The sequence below is a fragment of the Bombyx mandarina genome, chromosome 16 (assembly GCF_030267445.1).
Source record: "Bombyx mandarina strain Sakado chromosome 16, ASM3026744v2".
NCBI classification, from domain to species: domain Eukaryota; kingdom Metazoa; phylum Arthropoda; class Insecta; order Lepidoptera; family Bombycidae; genus Bombyx; species Bombyx mandarina.
Window position 1 is genome coordinate 8,667,413 of NC_143222.1, and position 19,745 is coordinate 8,687,157.

The window sequence follows — 19,745 nt, forward strand, 5'->3', positions numbered from 1 at the left end:
TGATACACGATTGCTGCTTTGACGTTTACTAAATAGTTGAATTTGTGTCGACTTTTTGGCGGGAACGCGAGGAATGAAGTTGTGTGATTTGTTTTATTTTGTCTATTTAGTGTTTCTTCAAGTTTAAATGTGTAATAGCTCTGATTTATTAACTGTTTAATATCTGTGAAAGTGCACAAATGTGGGAAATTGAAACAAAGCCGCTGGACGTAACTTCTCCGAATCCTCCAAAAAGTCCACTAAAAAATCTCAGTAAGTGACGACCATTTTACTGAGATTATATTTCATCCGATATCATCTCATCTCATTTTATTTCATTTAATTCCAGTTGATTAATGTCTTAAATTAATCATCTTCATTTCATTGCACTCCATTATATAATTTTTCATAAAAATAAAAAATATAAAAATAAGACATGACCTAAAAGTTTTAGTTCCAGGTCATAAAATTCCTTAAAAAAAATTATTGTCATAGATATTACACTTAATTTTGTTGTCATAGATATTACACTTAATTTGTGTTTAGCATTAAGTGTATAATCTATGGTGTTTAGTAATCTATGACCTCAACTGAACTTCGCCGACTTTGTTTTGTTTAAATTTTAATTTATTCGCGATAATTTATAATAAAACTCAAGTGCTACATACCTGCAAATTTACAGAATGTCGTCTCCAGTAGGTGTTTGAATCATATGAATAAATTGTGAGGTCCAAACTATATTATTTTTATAGATATGTTTTATTTGTTTGTCTTTTTAAGTGTGAAGAAAGCGTGCGTCGAAACAGTGAGAGCGAAAGTGGAGATCCAGAAGCTACGGAACATGATCCACACTTCGAACCCATCGTATCTTTGCCCCTGGTAGATATTCAGACTCACGAAGAAGATGAAGAGGAGCTGGCAAAGATACGAGCTCGTCTTTATCGCTACGACACCGGCGATCATGAGTGGAAAGTTAGTATCCATTTTAATAATTGAGTTTTAGAATTAGTTCATATATCAAATTTGAAATTTGTTATTAAATTTGGTGAATTATTAAAAAAGTTCTAATCACACTAAGACTAAAATTCTGTGCTATGTACAATATAGACAAAGCTAACCTATATGAAGAAGAAAAAACATGTTTTTCCAAACAAGTTTAAATTTTATGAAATATTAGCTTCATAATTATGAAGTAATTGTAATTACAATTACTATTCAACTATATTTTTATTACAGGAAAGAGGTACAGGTGACGTTAAACTTCTTCGTCACAAACTGAACAACACTGTGCGGGTTGTAATGAGGAGAGATAAGACTCTGAAAGTATGCGCAAATCATTTCATTACCCCAGATATTAGAATGAATGTACATTGTGGATCCGATAGAGCATTCAACTGGTCTGTATTTGCTGATTATGCTGATGAGACATGCAAACAAGAATTGCTGGCCATCAAGTTTGGAAACCCTCAGAGTAAGTAATTATTAGAAATTCATGAAGAGCTTAGTGATATCAAAAGAATCTGAAAATTGCAAATATGCTTATCCCACTATTTACCTAAAATATGTACCTATATGGTTACATACCTGCATATATGAATAGTCCAGAACATTTTTTAGTCTCAATAATTTAGTAATAATATTTGGAACCCCATATTATAAAGTAGCATGTTAATCTAGGGAAATATGTACATACACAAAGTGGTTTATGTTAATTATAAAAGCAAGATAAATAAACCTCATATTTTTTTCAACGAGTATGCGTTTTTGTATTGGTACTGATAAGCTATGAATTTTATAGCTTTTATGGAGTCTTTTTGTGATTTGTCTCAAAAAATGTCAAGAAAACATCATTAAAAAAGCAACATTATATATTCGGAATCAAAAATATAGCTATGTGATTGTTTACACCTTTATGTAACAGAGATAGAGTAAAGAGCAACATCCAAATTGCTAATTTCTGTTACATGAATGAGACCATAATATGCTTAGGAATATTTATTAAGATGATCTATTTAAATAAATTACTGATTTGAGCACACATTGGAAATTTATTTTGTTTTACACATTGATATAGTTTTACATATTAAAATCTGATTTTTTCTGTATGGTTTTCTTAGGAACCTATCTTCAATGTAAATAGGGGTGTAATTAATTTTAATTTTTTTATCAATAACTGTTTATTAATACTGTTGTCATACATAATACTAGTGAATACATAATACTAGAAAGTGAAGCGTTTAGTGCGGAGCACATCTCTCCCATCACCCTCCCCCTCGGGACGCCGGACTGGCGGTCGTCGGCGCCGCGACCACCAGCCCTCTCGGTCGGCAGGTTATCCGAAGCCCGCCTAGATGGCGCCGGTTAGAATGGTCTATCCTACGGAATACCCCGCTGGGTCAGAACCAGCGTGGGTTGAGGATAGCCGGCCTTCCATCATCCGGATGCTCATGCATAAAACGCGTGCAGAGCAGCTTGCACGTCGTCTTCTTAGGCCCCCTTCGCCGGTCCCCAGGACGACATGTGAGGGAGACCCGAAACACTTAGAGGGACAGGGCTTGGGCGAGATCCGCCTCCCTGGCCCCCGCTCGACGGCGGTGGGCCTGTGCGTCTCTCACGCGCCCCGCCGTCTCCTTCTGCGAGATGGTGCACTCGCAGAAGTCGAGCATCGCCTTCCACGACTCGTCGTCACCGAGCATCAATGCCACAACACTCGGCAACGACAAGTCGTTTCCTATTTTTGCGACGAGGACACGGCGCCACCCCTCCCATGCGGGGCAGGCGACGAGCGTGTGCTCTGCCGTGTCCAAATCGCAACCACAATGGTGGCACTCTGCCGTCGGCTCGGCTCCGATCCGGTGCAGGAACTCACCGATGCAACCGTGCCCAGTGAGCACCTGCGTGAGCCGGAAAGTGAGGCGTCCTCTGTCACGATTCACCCAATTCACAAGAACCGGGCGAATCGCCTCGACGGTCCTACGACCAGCCGAAGGATCGGCCAGCCGTCTGGACCATGACTCCAGCACGGACCGCCGAGATTGGGCCCTCCGCGCTCTGACCACACTGGGGCTGGGACGTGCCACGCCCCGGGTACGAAGGTCAGCCCGCCACTGATAGTCAGCGGCGAGCGCCTCCGCCTCCAGGACCCAAGGCGGCGTCCCAGCCAGTACACACGCCGCCTCGAAGGAGATGGTGCGATAGCCACGGATGACCCTGACCGCGATGGTGCGTTGCGGCCGTTGCGGCAGCTTCGCTACCCCCACGGCCAGGGACTGGCCCCACACGGGCGCCCCGTAGAGGGCCATTGATCGCACCACCCTCGTATAGAGACGGCGCGTCACCTGGTCAGGCCCCCCCACGTTGGGCAGAAGCCGGCTTAACGCGCCGGCCACCCCCAACAAACGAGGGACCAGGTTCTGAAAGTGAGCACGGAAGGTCCAACGACTGTCCAGTATGAGGCCGAGGTACTTCAACTGCACCCCGACCTCGATACGGACGCCTCAACTGTAATCAACTTAGCATCATATTTTGTATATTATCAAAGCATCTACGCATGTAAGAGTGGCTCTTATTCAGCTTGGAACCTCTCCTTTCCATTTATACACACGTATTATTATTAAAAGTTAAATGCCACTAATAACTATAATGCTAATCATTAATTACTTCAGATGCTGAACTATGGAAGGCAAAGTTTGCAGAAGCTCAAGAAATAGTGAGGACGAAATGTAGTCTTTATTGTCAGGATCAGTCATCTGACGATGAAAGCAGTATAACTAGAAGTGAGGATACTGACACACCTGAACCAAAGAGTACTGAAAAGTCTTCAGTAAATGAAAAATCGGACAAAGATGATGAGACAGACTCCGATGGTGTAGTACTAAAGCTTAAGGAATTGAAAGTTGAAAACAAAAAATCAGATATATAAAATAGAAGTTAGTTAACCTAAACTTTAATAATTTTAACTATGTTTGTAATGACATAATAAGAGGCCAATAAGTCTTTTCTCCATGTAAATAAAAAAGTTTAAAATTTGAGGCACTACAATGGATTTTAACAAAATTTATTCCTTTTACTGTTCTTAGGATGAAATAATTTTTAAATTCTACATTACTATTTCAATAATTGCATTTACATGTTGAGTTGAGAAAATCAATGCTCATAAACATACAACAACTTTCGTGCTTTGAAAGAAATGTTTTTCCGAACATCTTGTAGAATTCATGAATACTATAATTGAGTCGACTATTATCAAAGCCGGCAATCTGACTTTTGGACAATGATTGGTAAATCAGAAAAACGAATTATTGACTTTGTATTCCACTGGCAGTCACAAAACTTCGGAACGACATCTTAGATAAATAACAGGTTAACTATTAACCTTTATTTAATGCAGGTTTTGAACCGTATTCTTTGAAGGAGACGATTATATTCAAATCAATCTGTATTGACATATCAATAAATTTTTTTTGTCCAAATGCACAGATTGCCACCTTTGATAATAGACGACTCAATTGTGGGGTATAAAATCTAAAACGCTATTGTCTAAAAAATAAAAGATCCGGCGACTTTACATCTAATGGTTGGCAGCAAACATAGACAGTCAACAAAAATCATAACATATTTTTAATAATATAATTTAGCAATTTTAAACCCTAAATTCTAAATTGGGCTCTGCAATATCACATTTTTTTCTTCCTTATTTTGGTTAGATCCTATGGTTTCGTTTTGTGACGGTACAAAAACTTCATGTGAAGTGAAACAGATGAATTTTGTTAAAACTAATAATATAGCAAAAGTATGAATTGACTAACTGTACAAACTGCCAATGCCAACTTTCAACCTTTGCTCTAACACAGTTTCAACGTTTCAGAACTCTTTTAATTTTTTCTGCCATATTCTAGATTACTTAATCATAATTTCTTCCATTTTTACCTTAATTTAAAATCAAAATCTGTTAGTAAATACTAAAAATATTAAACACCAGTTTCTATGTAAATCACATCTAGAGCCTCTTGATCCTTTTGATTTTGGTTGACTAGAATTGACTTTGAGGTATTTGCTTCTAACATGTTAAAGACATTAGCGTTTTTGCTTCTCAATTTCAATTTTGGATTCTTTTTAGTTTATGAGACAATGGGAACATTGCATTGGAATGAATTAAAATATTATAATAGTTTTAATCTACGCTGCTAGATTGCATTCATAGTTTGAATAAGATCAAAAATAGACAGTCGTGTACTTAGTTTCCTACTCTTTTTATGGTATTTAATATATAAAATCAAACACAATACATTGAAAAATAATATTAACTTTGGTAGAAATTAATGTCTATTCAGTTATTTGTTTTTAAAATTGAATCTCACAATTTTTCTCGAATCAACCATCACTGGCAGCTAGAAACCGAATATTACTTATTAAATATGGCTTCTTACAATGTATTGTACAGATTTCTCATATCATTTCGATGGTCGTTGTTATGATTAAAAATTTATACAAATATGTTTAGTACTAACGAAGCATGTTGCTTTATAAAATATTTTTCATTTGCTCATTTCTATGTAGATTTAATAGATATTACTGTTTTGCACTTGGTATGAGTTTTTACTGCTGTAAATAATGTTTTAGTGTGAAGAAATTTTCCTAATAAAATGTCAGAATTTGAAACATCTATATTCGAAAGTTGAGTCCTGTAATAAAAATAAATGCAGAGAAATAATACATGATTGTGAAATTTATCAAACATCTTTCAGTAGATTGGGTCCAATTGAAGGGAATAGAGACTAGAGTTAGATTAGGGACAAATCTGGGATGTCACAATACTTTTGTTGAGTTGTTAGATTCAACTTGGTTGAACTGAAAATGACTTTTATTTAGTGTTGAATATTAAATAGTTTAATTTAGTCATCAAAGTTTTGCAATTCATTAAATATATTAAAAAGTTAAATAACTAAAGTTAGGTACCTACCTAACAACTAAATAGTGCCAGCCCTGTCGAAAAACTATTGTTCCCATACGTAGCCCGAGTCACCCCCAAAGCCAAGGTGAATCGGGTCAAGCTAGTTTTTTCAGTTTTTGTGTATATCTTGTAATGAACTATGTATAATAACGTATCGTATATAAAAATTTAAGCCTTACTATTCGAGAATTTACATAATGCTTAGAATTTCACAATCATAGAGTAAGATTATATATTTCACAATACAGGAACTCCCGCAGTCCGAACGAAACTTGCTAATTCACACTTTGGCATTTTATTAGCGTGTATGTTTTCTGGAGAACATTCCTTTTATAAAACTCGAGAGTGGGCATATAAATAAGCCGCAACTACTAGTTACTTTTAAGTTGGGTCCAAGCTCTAAATAAATGTTTTTCGTGAAAATTGTTTTATTTATTTACTACCAAATTCATAATGAGAAGTACATAGTTAGACTGGAAAAGTAATACAAAATATTCTCATTTGTTGATGATAGTCCGATGTCAGTAAAGCGTTCACTAGTGACGTGTATACTACGTCTCAACCCAGTTTAAATGATTGGAAATACGGTACATCGATGCAGCATAAATTTAGTGCATTAAATCATATAAATCATATTGTTATCTATTTTAAATGGTGGGATATATCATATGGTATACAATTGAGACTCCAATCTCATTTTTCCAAGTGGCCGCGTCCTCATTGTGATGTAATAGGTACAACTCGACCAAGCTAAGTTTGCACCTCGCATCGATTACGTCACACTGCCGCTTAGGTATGGCCTGAAAAAAGGATTCGCTATGACTTTAAAAATGTAAACAAATATTTGTTAGGTTTTACTTTGCATTTATTGTTTTTAACAATATAATATACATAGGTACATTAGAATATAGCGATATCGGGTTTTTGTATTAAGACCAACCGGGCGTTCTTGCACTTTTTAAATTCGTATCCCAATTGCTCAGTAATAATTTTCCTTTATGTTTCTTTTTTGAGGATTATGTTTCTTTCTTCACTGTGTTCCTCTCCTTTCATTTTGTTGCCCACAACAATCCTCTCGAAGTAAAAAAAAATAAACGCCAAGCGTTCAGTAACAACATTTCAACAAAAACTTAACAAAAATAGTCCAATAATATACCTAACCAAATTTCAACAAAAAAAACCTAACAAGAACAGTTAAAAAATTTAAAATTCAACTTATAGGGAGACGAAAACTAGTATGACGCGTGTCGGCGACAACGATGCTAACCGTACTGACCGAATATATTAAGTGTATAATCTATGGTACTGACGCGACAGGGCGATCGCGGGAAGGTGAGCGGGGAAGCGGGCGGACCGCCGCATTCCAGCGAGGTGCAAACTTAGCTTGGTCGAGTTGTACTCTCCGCTTGAAAATTATTGGTGTTAGTTATAAATATATTATATATTATTATAGTGATAGTATAGTCTGTCTTATTGACATTTCATTCCCGATCCTGCGGACAGAATGGAAAGCAGTCGACGTCGCCCAAAACAGGTCATCTCGGATCCTCCCGATCCACTAACGGTGCTTTTAGGTACTTCAAGCACCGGTCACCGTTCTCGTCGAACCCGTCGCTTGCGACGAAGGGCTCGACGAGCGAATTAACTCACAGACACAGCCCACTGAGTTTCTCGCCGGATCTTCTCAGTGGGTCGCGTTTCCGATCCGGTGGTAGATTCTGCGAAGCACGACTCTTGCTAGGGTTCGTGTTAGCATCGTAGTCAGGTTTGAGCCCTGTGAGCTCATCTACAAACGTTAGGGCGAAGCTGAAATAGCCTCTTAAGGCTATCAGCATAGGTAGGAAAAACATTGACATTTACGAAAACATTTGCACTTTTTGGCGGGAACGCGACCAGTGAAGTTGTGAACAAAGCCGCTCAACGTAACTTCTCGGGATCTTCCAAAAAGTCCACTGAAAAAGTCTCAGTAAATGACCACAATTTTACTGAGATTATATTATTTCATCCCATTACATCTCATTTAATTTCGTTTCGTTTTCATTTCATTTCATTTTCATTTTAATGAATTTCGTATTTGGAATCGGAAAATTACGGTTGTTGAGCATCATCAATCATCAAATAATTAATAATAATAATTTTCTCTAAAATATATAATTAAACTATTTATTTTATTACGGAGATATTAAATAAATAAATAAAAATGTTTTAAAAACATTTATTTAAAACCACACAATATCACTCATTTGTGCATTTCTTAAACAAACAAATAACATATTTTATTTCACACCACACTATATCACTCTCTTGTGCCTTTTAAAAAAAACATAAGTGCTCTGTTTAAAACACGAAAAATCCTAAAACAAATATTCTAATTTTACATTGAAAAATTTACTGCCTCATAAAAATGGTTTCCACACATTGCTACTGTTAGGTAACTATTGAATTTTCAGTAAAACACTAATTTGAAATATCTATGTGACATTCAATTTCACAAAATTAATACAATAACTGGATTTATATAATATATTGTTTTATGCTTATGTTAGGTAGGTATTACATGACATAAAAAAAAATTTTCTTGTGTGCCATCACTGTAAATGGAAATTTTGGAGCCTTTGAAAATATCTCTATTGTTCAATCACTTAAATAACGTAAAATTTATGATTTATAAAAATTGTTAGATTCTGATTAAAATCTTAGGAATGACTTATCATAACTGGAGTGTAAAGTAAATATTATTTCTAAAGTAATAATAGTAAATTCAGTATGAGCATAGCTTATCACAGGTCTTCTTTTGTGGGTATGTTTGGTTGTTTGTCATATAAGTGGAATGTTTGTAAGATATTAATTCGGATGCCTATTTCTTTTTTCTTCTCATCAGAAACTTTGCCACTGAGAATTTTCTTGACTCTCTCATGTTCTGTATTGATAAACTGATCGCCTTTTTCAATTATTTTCTCCATAATGGTCTTGTAGATTTTTGCAGACTTAGCTTCCTGTAACAATTAAAAAGTAATTTAATTTGCATAGTTAGTACATTTTATTCAGTAACCTCATATTTTTGTAACTAAAACATGTATGTAATTTTGTTTTATATTATAACATAGCAGTTTTAAGTTTTTCCATTGGTGGAAAGTTTCCATTGATGGAAAGAAGTTCAGTCATCCTTGTATTTATAAAAATATATATGTATGTAACTATACTTGAGACCTTAGAACTTATATCTCAAGGTGGATGGCGCATTTACGTTGTAGATGTCTATGGGCTCCAGTAACCACTTAACACCAGGTGGGCTGCGAGCTCGTCCACACATCTAAGAAATAAAAAAAATAAAAAAATGTATGTTATGGTTCATAAATATATTGTCACTTAAGTAAAATATAAACGACTATCATTTTACAATAACATCCACTACTCTGCAAGTACATTTCAATATTATTTACACTTAAAAGCAGTTTTTTTGCAGTTAGATGGCTGAACCAGCAGTTTTAAAACACCATCTGAGATAGGCTAGACTTTCAGATATAATTTCTTCATAGCTCCACTAAGATTGTGATATGTATGAGCTCCAGTTAAGACCTGGTGGTTCATGAGCTTGTTATATACGTAGCAAAAAAAAATTAAAGTTGAAATTGCGATTATTAAAATGTATTTTATTACTGAGTTTCTGACTGAATTTTCAGACGAAAATAATTAAGATAGAATTGTAAAGAAATGTTTTTTTATTGCTTAGATGGTTGGGTGAGTTCACAACCCACCTGGTATTAAGTGGTCACCAGAGCCCTTAGACATGGACAACATGGCCGCCACCCACTTTGAGACAAGAGTTCGGAGTCTCAGTTTTTACAATCTAATGGTTGGCTCACCCTTCAAACCGAATGACATTATTGCTCATAGCAGAAATAGGCAGGTGGTGGTATCTACCTGTGCAGGCTAACAAGCCAGTACTACCAGTAAATTGATTGATCAAAAAGGTAGGTTATGTGATAGTAATATTAATTAGATTGTAAATAAGCAATGCCACATCATCACAGATGTATGGTTATTTAAAAATAAATTTAAATGTTTAATACCTTTTCGGAAAACTCTTTCTGCAGCTCTTCTGTTTCTTTTAACACTTTTTTTCTGTTTTCTCCTTTTGCTTTCATAAATTTAATAGCTAGTTTGTCTAAGCTTCTCACGCAGCCCGGTAAACTTAGATACAAGCCGGTGTTTTCGCGAACAAATCGTCGAAGTTCATCAGTGGTGAAACCTTGGGAGTCATCAAATGGTATTGGATCGTTTTTACCTTTGAGGAAGAGTCTCACTACAGGAAAATTATCTTTTGTAGCTCCGTACTTCTTTGCCAATACCTCGTTATCTTTTTCACCGTAATCCTTCACGCCGACTTCAGCTATCAAAAGTTCATCCACGTCTTTAGAGTCCTTCGCGAGTGCAACAAAAGCATCGTGTTTATCTCCGTATGGAAATGCAACGTCGAATTTTACTAGAGAAGCTTCAAATTTGTTTATTACTTTATTAAATGAAATTTCGTCTAACTCTACCGAACCGGTCGACGTATTCGCAAGAGAAGCTGATAATACAGCCAAAAATACAACCGGGACAACGAAATTACGAAGCATTGTTCTCAATGAACACAATTATTAACTAGAACGTTCTATTCTACACGAAAAAAAGAGTAACAATTCTAAAACATGAACTCTTATCAATTATCACCATTTACAGATTACTTATAGTCATAGACATTCCATTTTAGTTCTTTATTCCATCACCTGTGTATTATCTATGTATGACACACAGAGATGTGCTTCGACATAGGGATAAACTATCTAAGATCGATTTTTCGAAGATTCATTTTTCGATCAGAGAAGATCGATTCTTTAAGCAATGAATCGATCTACCGAATGGGTCTTAGACAGAAAAAGAGATTCCACCTTTTCTGCTTCAAATGTAAAAGTAACGATAAGAATAAAAAAATACCTTTTAAGTATTTTAGATTCGACTAATTAATTTTATGTTAAATTGCTAAAAAATAATTGATTGCATCCATACATTTTTTATCTAGTCAACAAGCTCTACAAATGCGAATGAATTGGATGAAATAAAATTGAGTGTGGTGAGATGGTACAATATATAGTAAGTGTCAGATGAGATGAAATGAAAAAACCTCAGTAAAATGATGGCTTACAAAGAGTAGTATGAATTTTTTGGAAGGAACCAAGAAGACACGCAGCGAATCTATACCTTTATCCTACACTTGTGCACCTTCACAGATATTAAATGGTTAATAAGCCATCATTATTAGGTACACGTTAAGAGCTAAAGATACATAAGAAAAAAAATACAGCTTAACATCTCAAGCCAAAGAGTTTACCTATAAATTAAAAAAACTTTCAATTCTATATTTATTTACCGTATCTTGTATACTACAATGTGAAGGCAAATGCTAAACAGTCATCTATACTAATACATATTATAAAGAGGACAGATTTGTTTGTTTGTTTGTTTGTACTGAATAGGATCCGAAACTACTGAACCAATTTGAAAAAATCTTTCACTGCTTGGAAGCTACGCTATTACCGAGTGACATATCCTATAATCTTAAAAATTAGGGATCCTCACTAAAACTCCAAGGTGTAAAAAAATTACCTAAAATATTCTTTACATCGCGTGCCCTGCGAAAACTATTGATGATAGAATAAAATAATGTACTACGACTTTGTATAATGTTTGTTATTTACAAAAAATGTCGCGACAGCATATGTCTAACTGTTATAGTTATGCCGCAATAAGTGTTCTTTTATTAAAAAAAATAAAACAACTTCAAATATCATTGAAATGTTTGTTAAGGACCCGAGCGGAGCCGGAGCGGGCCGCTAGTTAAAAGATAAAAAAGCACTTAGGACTTAGCGCCAAGTTTACAATATTCATGAATAGTTTTCATTCTAGTATATTAAGTATATATATATCATCTTCATCGAACGGCTCAATGCTTTGATGGGTCCTTGGTATCCTTGACGAGTGAAGAGTACAGATAGCACATCAATTCGTATTGAAGTAAAAATTAGTAAAATTAGTACACTTCGGCCGTGCTGCCAAATTAAAATTTTTGACGGTAATGATGTATCGATTCTTGCAAGGCCATACTCGAAATCGGTCATAATATTGTTGATACAAAATCAAATTTCGTATTTTGTATTAAAACTAACAGTTTTATAGTGTAGAACGTTACAACGGAACTAATAAAAGTGAAATAAAATTTTACTTTTATTCTTTCTATTGCAATGTTTTCGAGTACTCAGACACTATACTGGTTTTGTTTACTTATATTATTTATGAAATGTAAATGCGAGATAAGGAGTCACTTGGAAAGTAATAACGGTATTGTAAAGTTATTGTATAATCGTGAAACTAAACTATACTTTAGAACTCATATTTCAAGGTGGGTGGCGGCATTTACGTTGTAGATGTCTATGAGTTCCGGTAACGACTTAACACCAGTTGGTCCGTGAGCTCGTCCATCCATCGCTGTTAGTTCGGTTTGCTATTTAAGCGTGTTTTTGTGTTAGATAGCTAGTAAAGGCGTGTTAATAACACGTCTCTTATTCGATGGTTTTGAAACTTTACAGTTAGTTGTAGGACTGTTTACGGAGGGACTTTAAGTTTTTTTTACGTTAGATCAACAGAAGAGTTCTCGTTTTATCTTATGTGATTACCCTAGCCCATAAACACCACAAAGTGAACACCGCTGCGCCGTCTATCTTAAGGAATGAGGTGGTAGCGATAATTGTATCGTACAACGATATAATTTACGCGACAGAATTAGAAAATTACTGTATATATTTGTTTATTTTTGTAGTAGCGGTAACTAAGTCGCCACATCCTTTAGTTGAAGAGATGAGTTTGAAATGGTCCCTAGGAATCATTCCGTATTATGTCGACCCAGAAAGTTACGGTAAGTGAAAAATACCTAACTTACATAGTTTTATGCCTAAGTTATAATTCTTTATATAGCAATGTTACTCTAGAAGTTATTGTTTACTTGTTTACTTTATTTCAGAAACTTATTATACCAAACAGCCTATAAACAAAAAAAAAAAAAGGCACAACTTTCGCTTTTAACGTATATTATCTTTCTTGCACAGATAAAATAATTGAGAATCGAATCCGGTTAGCTATGAAGACAATTGAAAAATCGTCGTGTTTGATTTTCGAACGCTTAAATTCGAAGCCGGCAGATAAGAACTTGTCATGGTTACATTTTACTAACCCTCAGAAGGAGAGAGATTGTACACATCAATTACAAGTCCGAGAATATGAAGAAGTAGTAAGTTCAGAAATAATTGTTCTTTTCAATGCGCTCAACCATTCTTTGGATTTTTTCTTGCGTTATCTTTTGCAACGCTGTCTACTCTGTGTGTGTGTCAACAATGTCAATCGTATTGTGAATATGCCGTTAAATGTGAGCAAATATAAATTTTCCTACCTATGCTGATGTCGAGGCGGTTGGCCAACCCCACGTGGGGTCTACGGACCGTCGAGGCGGTTTACCCAGTCTTTGATGACTGGGTGAATCGTGGCTGAGGACGCCTCACCTTCCGTCTGGTGCAGCTGCTGACTGAGCACGGATGCTTCGGGAAGTACCTGCACCGGATAGGAGCTGAGCCGACGACGAGGTGCCACTATTGTGGACACGACCTGGACACGGCGGAGCATACGCTCGCTGTCTGCCCCGCTTAGGAGGTGCAGTGCCGTGTCCTTGTCGCAAAGATAGGACCGGACTTGTCGCTGCCAGGCGTCGTGGCGTCGATACTTAGCAGCGACGAGTCTTGGAAGGCTATGCTCGACTTCTGCGAGTGCACCATCTCGCAAAAGGAGGCGGCGGGGCGAGTGAGGCAAAGCTCTCCTCACTACGTAGAAACCTGCCGCCGCCGAGCAGGGGGCCGGGACCGGGGTCCCGTCCGTAACCCGGCCCCCTAAGAGCTTCGGGCTCCACCTGCTTTGTGCGGGGTGGAACCTAGGCGTGGGGCGGCGTGGTAGGTCGCGTTCCCCCGACCGCTTCGGGGGAAAGTGTAGCGCGGCGCCATTAATGCGGGCTCTTGGCCCGTCGACCGAGGGAACCGGCGGTCATGTTGCTGGCGGCCGCCGGTCCGGCGTCTGGGGGACGGCGGGATGGATGTAATATGCTCTGCGTAAACCCTGTCCTGCCGTCTCAATAGCTCCGACTGGGCTCCCGCCCGGTCCGGGGTAGGGCGCCGGTTGTGAGCGGCAGGAGTTTTTAGTGAGGTTCGACTCCCACATACCCCACCTGCCGAGCGGGTGGGAATCCGGCGATTTTCTCCTGTGGAAAAAAAAACCTATGCTGATAGCCTTGAGAGGCTATTTCAGCTTCGCCCTAACATGTAGGTGAGCTCACGGGGCTCAAACCGAGGCCAAGGGCACTGGCCCTAGCAAGAGCAGTGCTTCGCAGAATCTTCCACAGGATCGGAAACGCGACCCACTGAGAAGATCCGGTAAGAAACTCAGTGGGCTGTGTATGTGGGTTAATTCGCTCGTCGAGCCCTTCGTCGCAAGCGACGGGTTTGAGAACGGTGATCGGACGAAGCGTGATTTTCAAAATACCCACTGATGAATGATATGGTTTGAACCCGTATACATTTGCGTATCATAACAGAAAAAAATAATTAAATTGTTGATTTTACATGGATATTTCATGTAAATTCAACGTCTTTCCAAAGTTACATCGTGCAATCGTGAACGGACGGAATAATTGCGATATGGTGCAAATTGAAATTTCTGCGCGATTCCTGCCGATCCACTATCGGTGATCTTGGGTATCCAAAGCCCAGGCCACCGATCGGTTAGTTTGCTCGTCGAACCCTTCGCGGCGGTTTCGACGTGCAAACTAACCCACAGACACAGCCCACTGAGTTTCTTACCGGATCTTCTCATTGGGTCGCCTTTCCGATCCGGTGGTAGATTCTGCGAAGATGTGCTCTTGCTAGGGCTAGTTAGAGCTAGGGTTAGAGCCCCGTGAGCTCACCTACTCGCTCGGTGAAACTGGTATAACCCCTCGAGGTTACCAGCATAGGCAGGAAAAAAATCAAAAAGGCGCAAAGCACTTATGACATTGTCTATAAACTTTGTTACCGCGAACCAGGTAATGCCCTAGCTTCCATCCTTTTAGCGCAACAAATAAAATACAAGTCGCAACTTATTGTCGTCGTATTCAATTAATAGTATTTTAGTGACCCCTGTATGGTGGGTTCAAGGCTAATAAATGATTATTCAAAATTTTAATAAATAATTTTTTTTCTCTTTTTTTTTAATTCTACATAATATGACCACGAAGTCGGTATATTTATGGTGTCGTTGAAAAGCGATCAATTCAGGTGTAGCCATCGTAGCAAGAGGTTTAATTTGAAAAATAGCTCTAAAAAATTTTATATTAATTTATTGAATTCGGCACACTTTACTCCGTTCACAACCGCTATATTTATATTCATATAATTTGCTACGCTAGCGCTATTAAGATGGGTTTTTCAGATGTAAATTGCAGTTTACAGCTGGACACTTTTTAAATTGTTTTCTATGTAAGAGAGTTCGGCTTATCTCTACTCTCTATATCCGTAAATCCGTAATAAGAGACCAATTTGAGGAGAAGGAGGACGTTTGAGCTCCATTAATTAGTCGATAACAGTTGCTCGGCGGGGGGAGGGTAGTTCACGAAAGTTACATACATCGGAAAACTGTTTACAGTTTTTACAGTTACAGTTGTAACAGTTACAGTTGTAACAGTTACAGTTGTAACAGTTACAGTTGTAACAGTTACAGTTGTAACAGCTACAGTTGTAACAGTTACAGTTGTAAACAGTCATACGGTATATCTGAGAATCATGATTGGTAGCGGAAATTAAGTGTGTGGTCTGTGAACACCTTAACAGTAGGTGGGTCGGAATCGTTAAAAAGACAGTAACGTAAATTGGTTGAATTTTTAACAGATAGTAACATTGGGCTTCGAATGTATGCTACATACGAATATAATGCATTCATTGCTGCACGCCCTCGGCTTTAATGATGAGGTTACGCATCCGCATCGGGATAAATACATTCGAATTTTATGGGAAAACATGCAGCCCAGTATGTATTACTCTTTATATTTAAAACTACATAGTTATATTTAAAACTAGATAAATCGTTTTTTTTTTTGATAAATTGTGTTTTTTAGAAATTATATTTTTATACGAATTACATATTGATAAAATGATGAAATATGAATAATACTTTTCGATCTTACCGACAGAACAATAAAAAAAAAAATGAACTGGTTATTTAAAGAAAAAAATCAAAATTATCGATAAAGTTGATTATTGAAAACACGAATAAAACAACATTTTGTGAAAATAAATCGTACCTAGATCGATTTATCGCCCCCGAAATCCCCTGTATACTAAACTTTATGAAAATCATTAGAGCCGTTTCCGAGATTCAGATTATATATATATATACAAGAATTGCTCATTTAAAGATATAAGATAAGATAAGATTACGCTATATATGAGTACTGCCGATGTGACCTGGAGTGATGTCATGGAGCAAGCGCAAGACAGGGTCAAGTGGAGACAACTTGTGAGGGCCCTATGTACCAGTGGGGTACCCTAGGACTACAACAATAACAACATTATCTTTACCATACTCAAGCCAATTTAGAAGTGGTTTTCGTGAATGTGTAAATTTAACATGTTTTATTAATATCCTAGCAAAGAAAACGACATATCAAATATACTTATTTGTACATAATATATACATATGTATGTCTTTACTCGCTTAAATTATCTTGGAAGCAATAACAGTCGAAGTGAACATCTAAAGCAAGAAACAAGGAAATAATAATTAATTATTTAGTCAACCTCGTTAAATATTTAATCAGTGGAATTACTAATTAGGACTGCGTCGAAGCTATATCGTGTTGTCTTTGTCGTCAAATTGAAAAATAATTTATTGATGTACTATGCCCATCATAAATACCAATACCGTAATAAAAGTTACAATACCGTTTCCGGAGCTGGAATCATGGTCCAGGCGGCTGGCCGATCCTTCGGCTGGTCGTAGGACCGTCGAGGCGATTCGCCCAGTCCTTGTGGACTGGGCGAATCGTGACAGAGGACGCCTCACTTTCCGGCTCACGCAGGTGCTCACTGGGCATGGTTGCTTCGGTGAGTTCCTGCACCGGATCAGAGCCGAGCCGACGGCAGAGTGCCACCATTGTGGTTGCGACTTGGACACGGCAGAGCACACGCTCGTTGCCTGCCCCGCATGGGAGGGGTGGCGCCGTGTCCTCGTCGCAAAAATAGGAAACGACTTGTCGTTGCCGAGTGTTGTGGCATCGATGCTCGGCGACGACGAGTCGTGGAAGGCGATGCTCGACTTCTGCGAGTGCACCATCTCGCAGAAGGAGGCGGCGGGGCGCGTGAGAGACGCGCAAGCCCGCCGCCGTCGGGCGGGGGCCAGGGAGGCGGATATCGCCCAAGCCCTGGCCCTCTAAGTGTTTCGGGTCCCCTTTACACGTCGGTCTGGGGACCGGCAAAGGGGGCCTAAGAAGACGACGTGCAAGCTGCTCTGCACGCGTTTTACGCAAGAGCATCCGGGTGATGGAAGGCCGGCTATCCTCGACCCACGCTGGTTTTGATCCAGCGGGGTATTCCGTAGGATAACCCATTCTAACCGGCGCCATCTAGGCGGGCTCCGGATAGCCTGCCGACCGAGAGGGCTGGTGGTCGTGGCGCCGACGACCACCGGTCCGGCGTCCCGAGGGGGAGGGTGATGGGAGAGATGTGCTCCGCACTAAACGCTTCACTTTCCCCCCTTTGCCTTTTCATGGGTTCTGTCTCATGCGAGGTTCGGACGCGGGTTGTTGAGCGACAGGAGGTTTTAGTCAGTTCGACTCCGACATGCCCCGCCCTTCATCCCCAGGGGAGGGCGGAAGTCCGGCGATTTCCTCCTGACCAAAAAAAAAAAAAAAACCGTTTCCGGTCCATGCACTTATGTAGCCGCTTGTACCCATCAGACTTTTATTGCCTTTTTAAGCATTTTTATTTATTTAATATATTTTGTACACAGCTGTTAGAAGAAACACGGCAATAAGGATACAGACAAAAACCTAGTGCATAATGTAAACATTACATATAAGAATATATACACATTACAAGATATAAAACAATATGCGCGCACGCACGCACGCACGCACGCACGCACGCACGCACGCACGCACGCACGCACCCCCCCCCACACACACACACACACACACACACACACACACACACATACTTACTTACTTTACTTACTTACTTTACTTACATATACTTACTTTATATATTATAATATATTATACAAATATATATACTTTTATTTAATATGGTAAGGATAAATAGTATTCTCTAACAAATTTCTTTCTCTTCTTTTAATTATTGTGATCGAAATCTGTATTCCATTTATGTGTTACTTGTGTTTTTTTTATTTAGAATATCGACCACTGTTCCTGATGCAAACCGCAAACGAGCCAAACAGACCTGTCGTTGAATACGACCCTCAAAGTGTTATGCACTTCCACGATCGGGCCTTCAGTGTTAATGGCGAAGCTACTATAGCGCCGTTGGTAAGAGCCGATTCCGATCACAAAACAGTTCACGGGCCGGTTCTTATAGCAATAATTCCATTGGTCGACTGGTGTCCCGCAATTCGTCGACTACTTACTCTCATAAGAACTTCTATGTTCTTAATAAGTCTTCTTAATAATCGAAGTCGTCGTGGCCTTAAAGGTTAAGACGTCCGGTGCATTCGTGTTGAGCGATTCGATGCACCTATCTTCGAACCCCAGGCGGGTACCAATTTTTCTAATGAAATACGTACTCAACAAATGTTCACGATTGCCTTCCACGGTGAAGGAATAACATCGTGTAATAAAAATCAAACTCGCAAAAATTATAATTTGCGTAATTACTAGTGGAAGGATCTCTTGTGAGTCCGCGCAGGTAGATACCACCGCCCTGCCTAAAAAAAAAGAAGACCGAAACGCATTACTGCAGAAATAGGCAATGTAGTTATACCTATCCATGCGGACTCACAAGAGGTCCTACCACCAGTATTTACGCAAATTATATTTTTTCCGGTTTTGATTTTTATTACACGATGTTAATTCTTCATCGTGGAAGTCAATCGTGAACATTTGTTGAGTACATATTTCATTAGAAAGATTGGTACCTGCCTGCGGGATTCGAACACCGGCAGTCGTTATCGCTTGATACGAATGTACCGGACGTCTTATCCTTTAGGCCACGACTATTTTTTTTAGATGTAAAAGTGATTTGAATTTGGAATTCTCAAGTCCGAATATTGTATTTTTAGATTCCCGGAATGATTATACGATCTGGTGATAAATTATCACAATTGGATAAAATGAAATTGAAATTGTACTTCACACACGAATGTAACAAGCGAACAGTGGAAGAGCTAATCGATGCTTGCAGGGATATATTGCTGGAAAATACTGTAGCAGGCAGGCAGCAGGATAAAAACAATTCAACCTACAATAGAGCTACAGATGAAGATGATACAGAGAAAGATAGTGGAAAGTATGAAAGTGAACAAGCAGATGAAAGTGATTATACTAATCGAGGTGATCAATATGCTGATAATATATCTACAAAGGTTAAAGGTGATATACAAAGCAAAGAAGGAAATAGTTACTTAACACAGAAATTTATTAATAAATCTTTGAAAAAAGAAGGAATTAAATAAACTTCTATCACAACAA

General features: G+C 38.3%; 3 protein-coding genes and 1 long non-coding RNA gene across 4 annotated transcripts; 2 read left to right on the forward strand and 2 right to left on the reverse strand.

Annotated features, from left to right (window-relative positions):
* The first annotated feature begins 466 nt into the window (after positions 1-466).
* Positions 467-6,355, forward strand: LOC114250398 (ran-specific GTPase-activating protein). Its single transcript, XM_028184258.2, has 4 exons — positions 467-674; positions 760-951; positions 1,216-1,450; positions 3,645-6,355. Exons 1-4 carry the CDS (start codon positions 663-665, stop codon positions 3,899-3,901), a joined length of 696 nt encoding a protein of 231 aa, XP_028040059.2. The 5' UTR covers positions 467-662; the 3' UTR covers positions 3,902-6,355.
* On the reverse strand, positions 5,833-7,171 carry LOC149501327 (uncharacterized). The gene is made up of 2 exons (XR_016324396.1): positions 6,832-7,171; positions 5,833-6,732 (listed from the first exon to the last, which is right to left on the reverse strand). It is a non-coding gene; the product is annotated as an uncharacterized LOC149501327 (long non-coding RNA).
* A 96-nt stretch (positions 7,172-7,267) lies between these two features.
* Positions 7,268-19,745, forward strand: LOC114250401 (seminal metalloprotease 1). The gene is made up of 6 exons (XM_089733907.1): positions 7,268-7,353; positions 12,792-12,887; positions 13,078-13,259; positions 15,934-16,072; positions 18,454-18,587; positions 19,337-19,745. The coding sequence occupies exons 2-6, from the start codon at positions 12,830-12,832 to the stop codon at positions 19,727-19,729; spliced, it is 906 nt and encodes a 301-aa protein (XP_089590033.1). The 5' UTR covers positions 7,268-7,353; positions 12,792-12,829; the 3' UTR covers positions 19,730-19,745.
* wbl (endoplasmic reticulum protein 29-like protein wbl) lies at positions 8,134-10,723 on the reverse strand. Its single transcript, XM_028184254.2, has 2 exons — positions 10,006-10,723; positions 8,134-8,928 (listed from the first exon to the last, which is right to left on the reverse strand). Exons 1-2 carry the CDS (start codon positions 10,552-10,554, stop codon positions 8,713-8,715), a joined length of 765 nt encoding a protein of 254 aa, XP_028040055.2. The 5' UTR covers positions 10,555-10,723; the 3' UTR covers positions 8,134-8,712.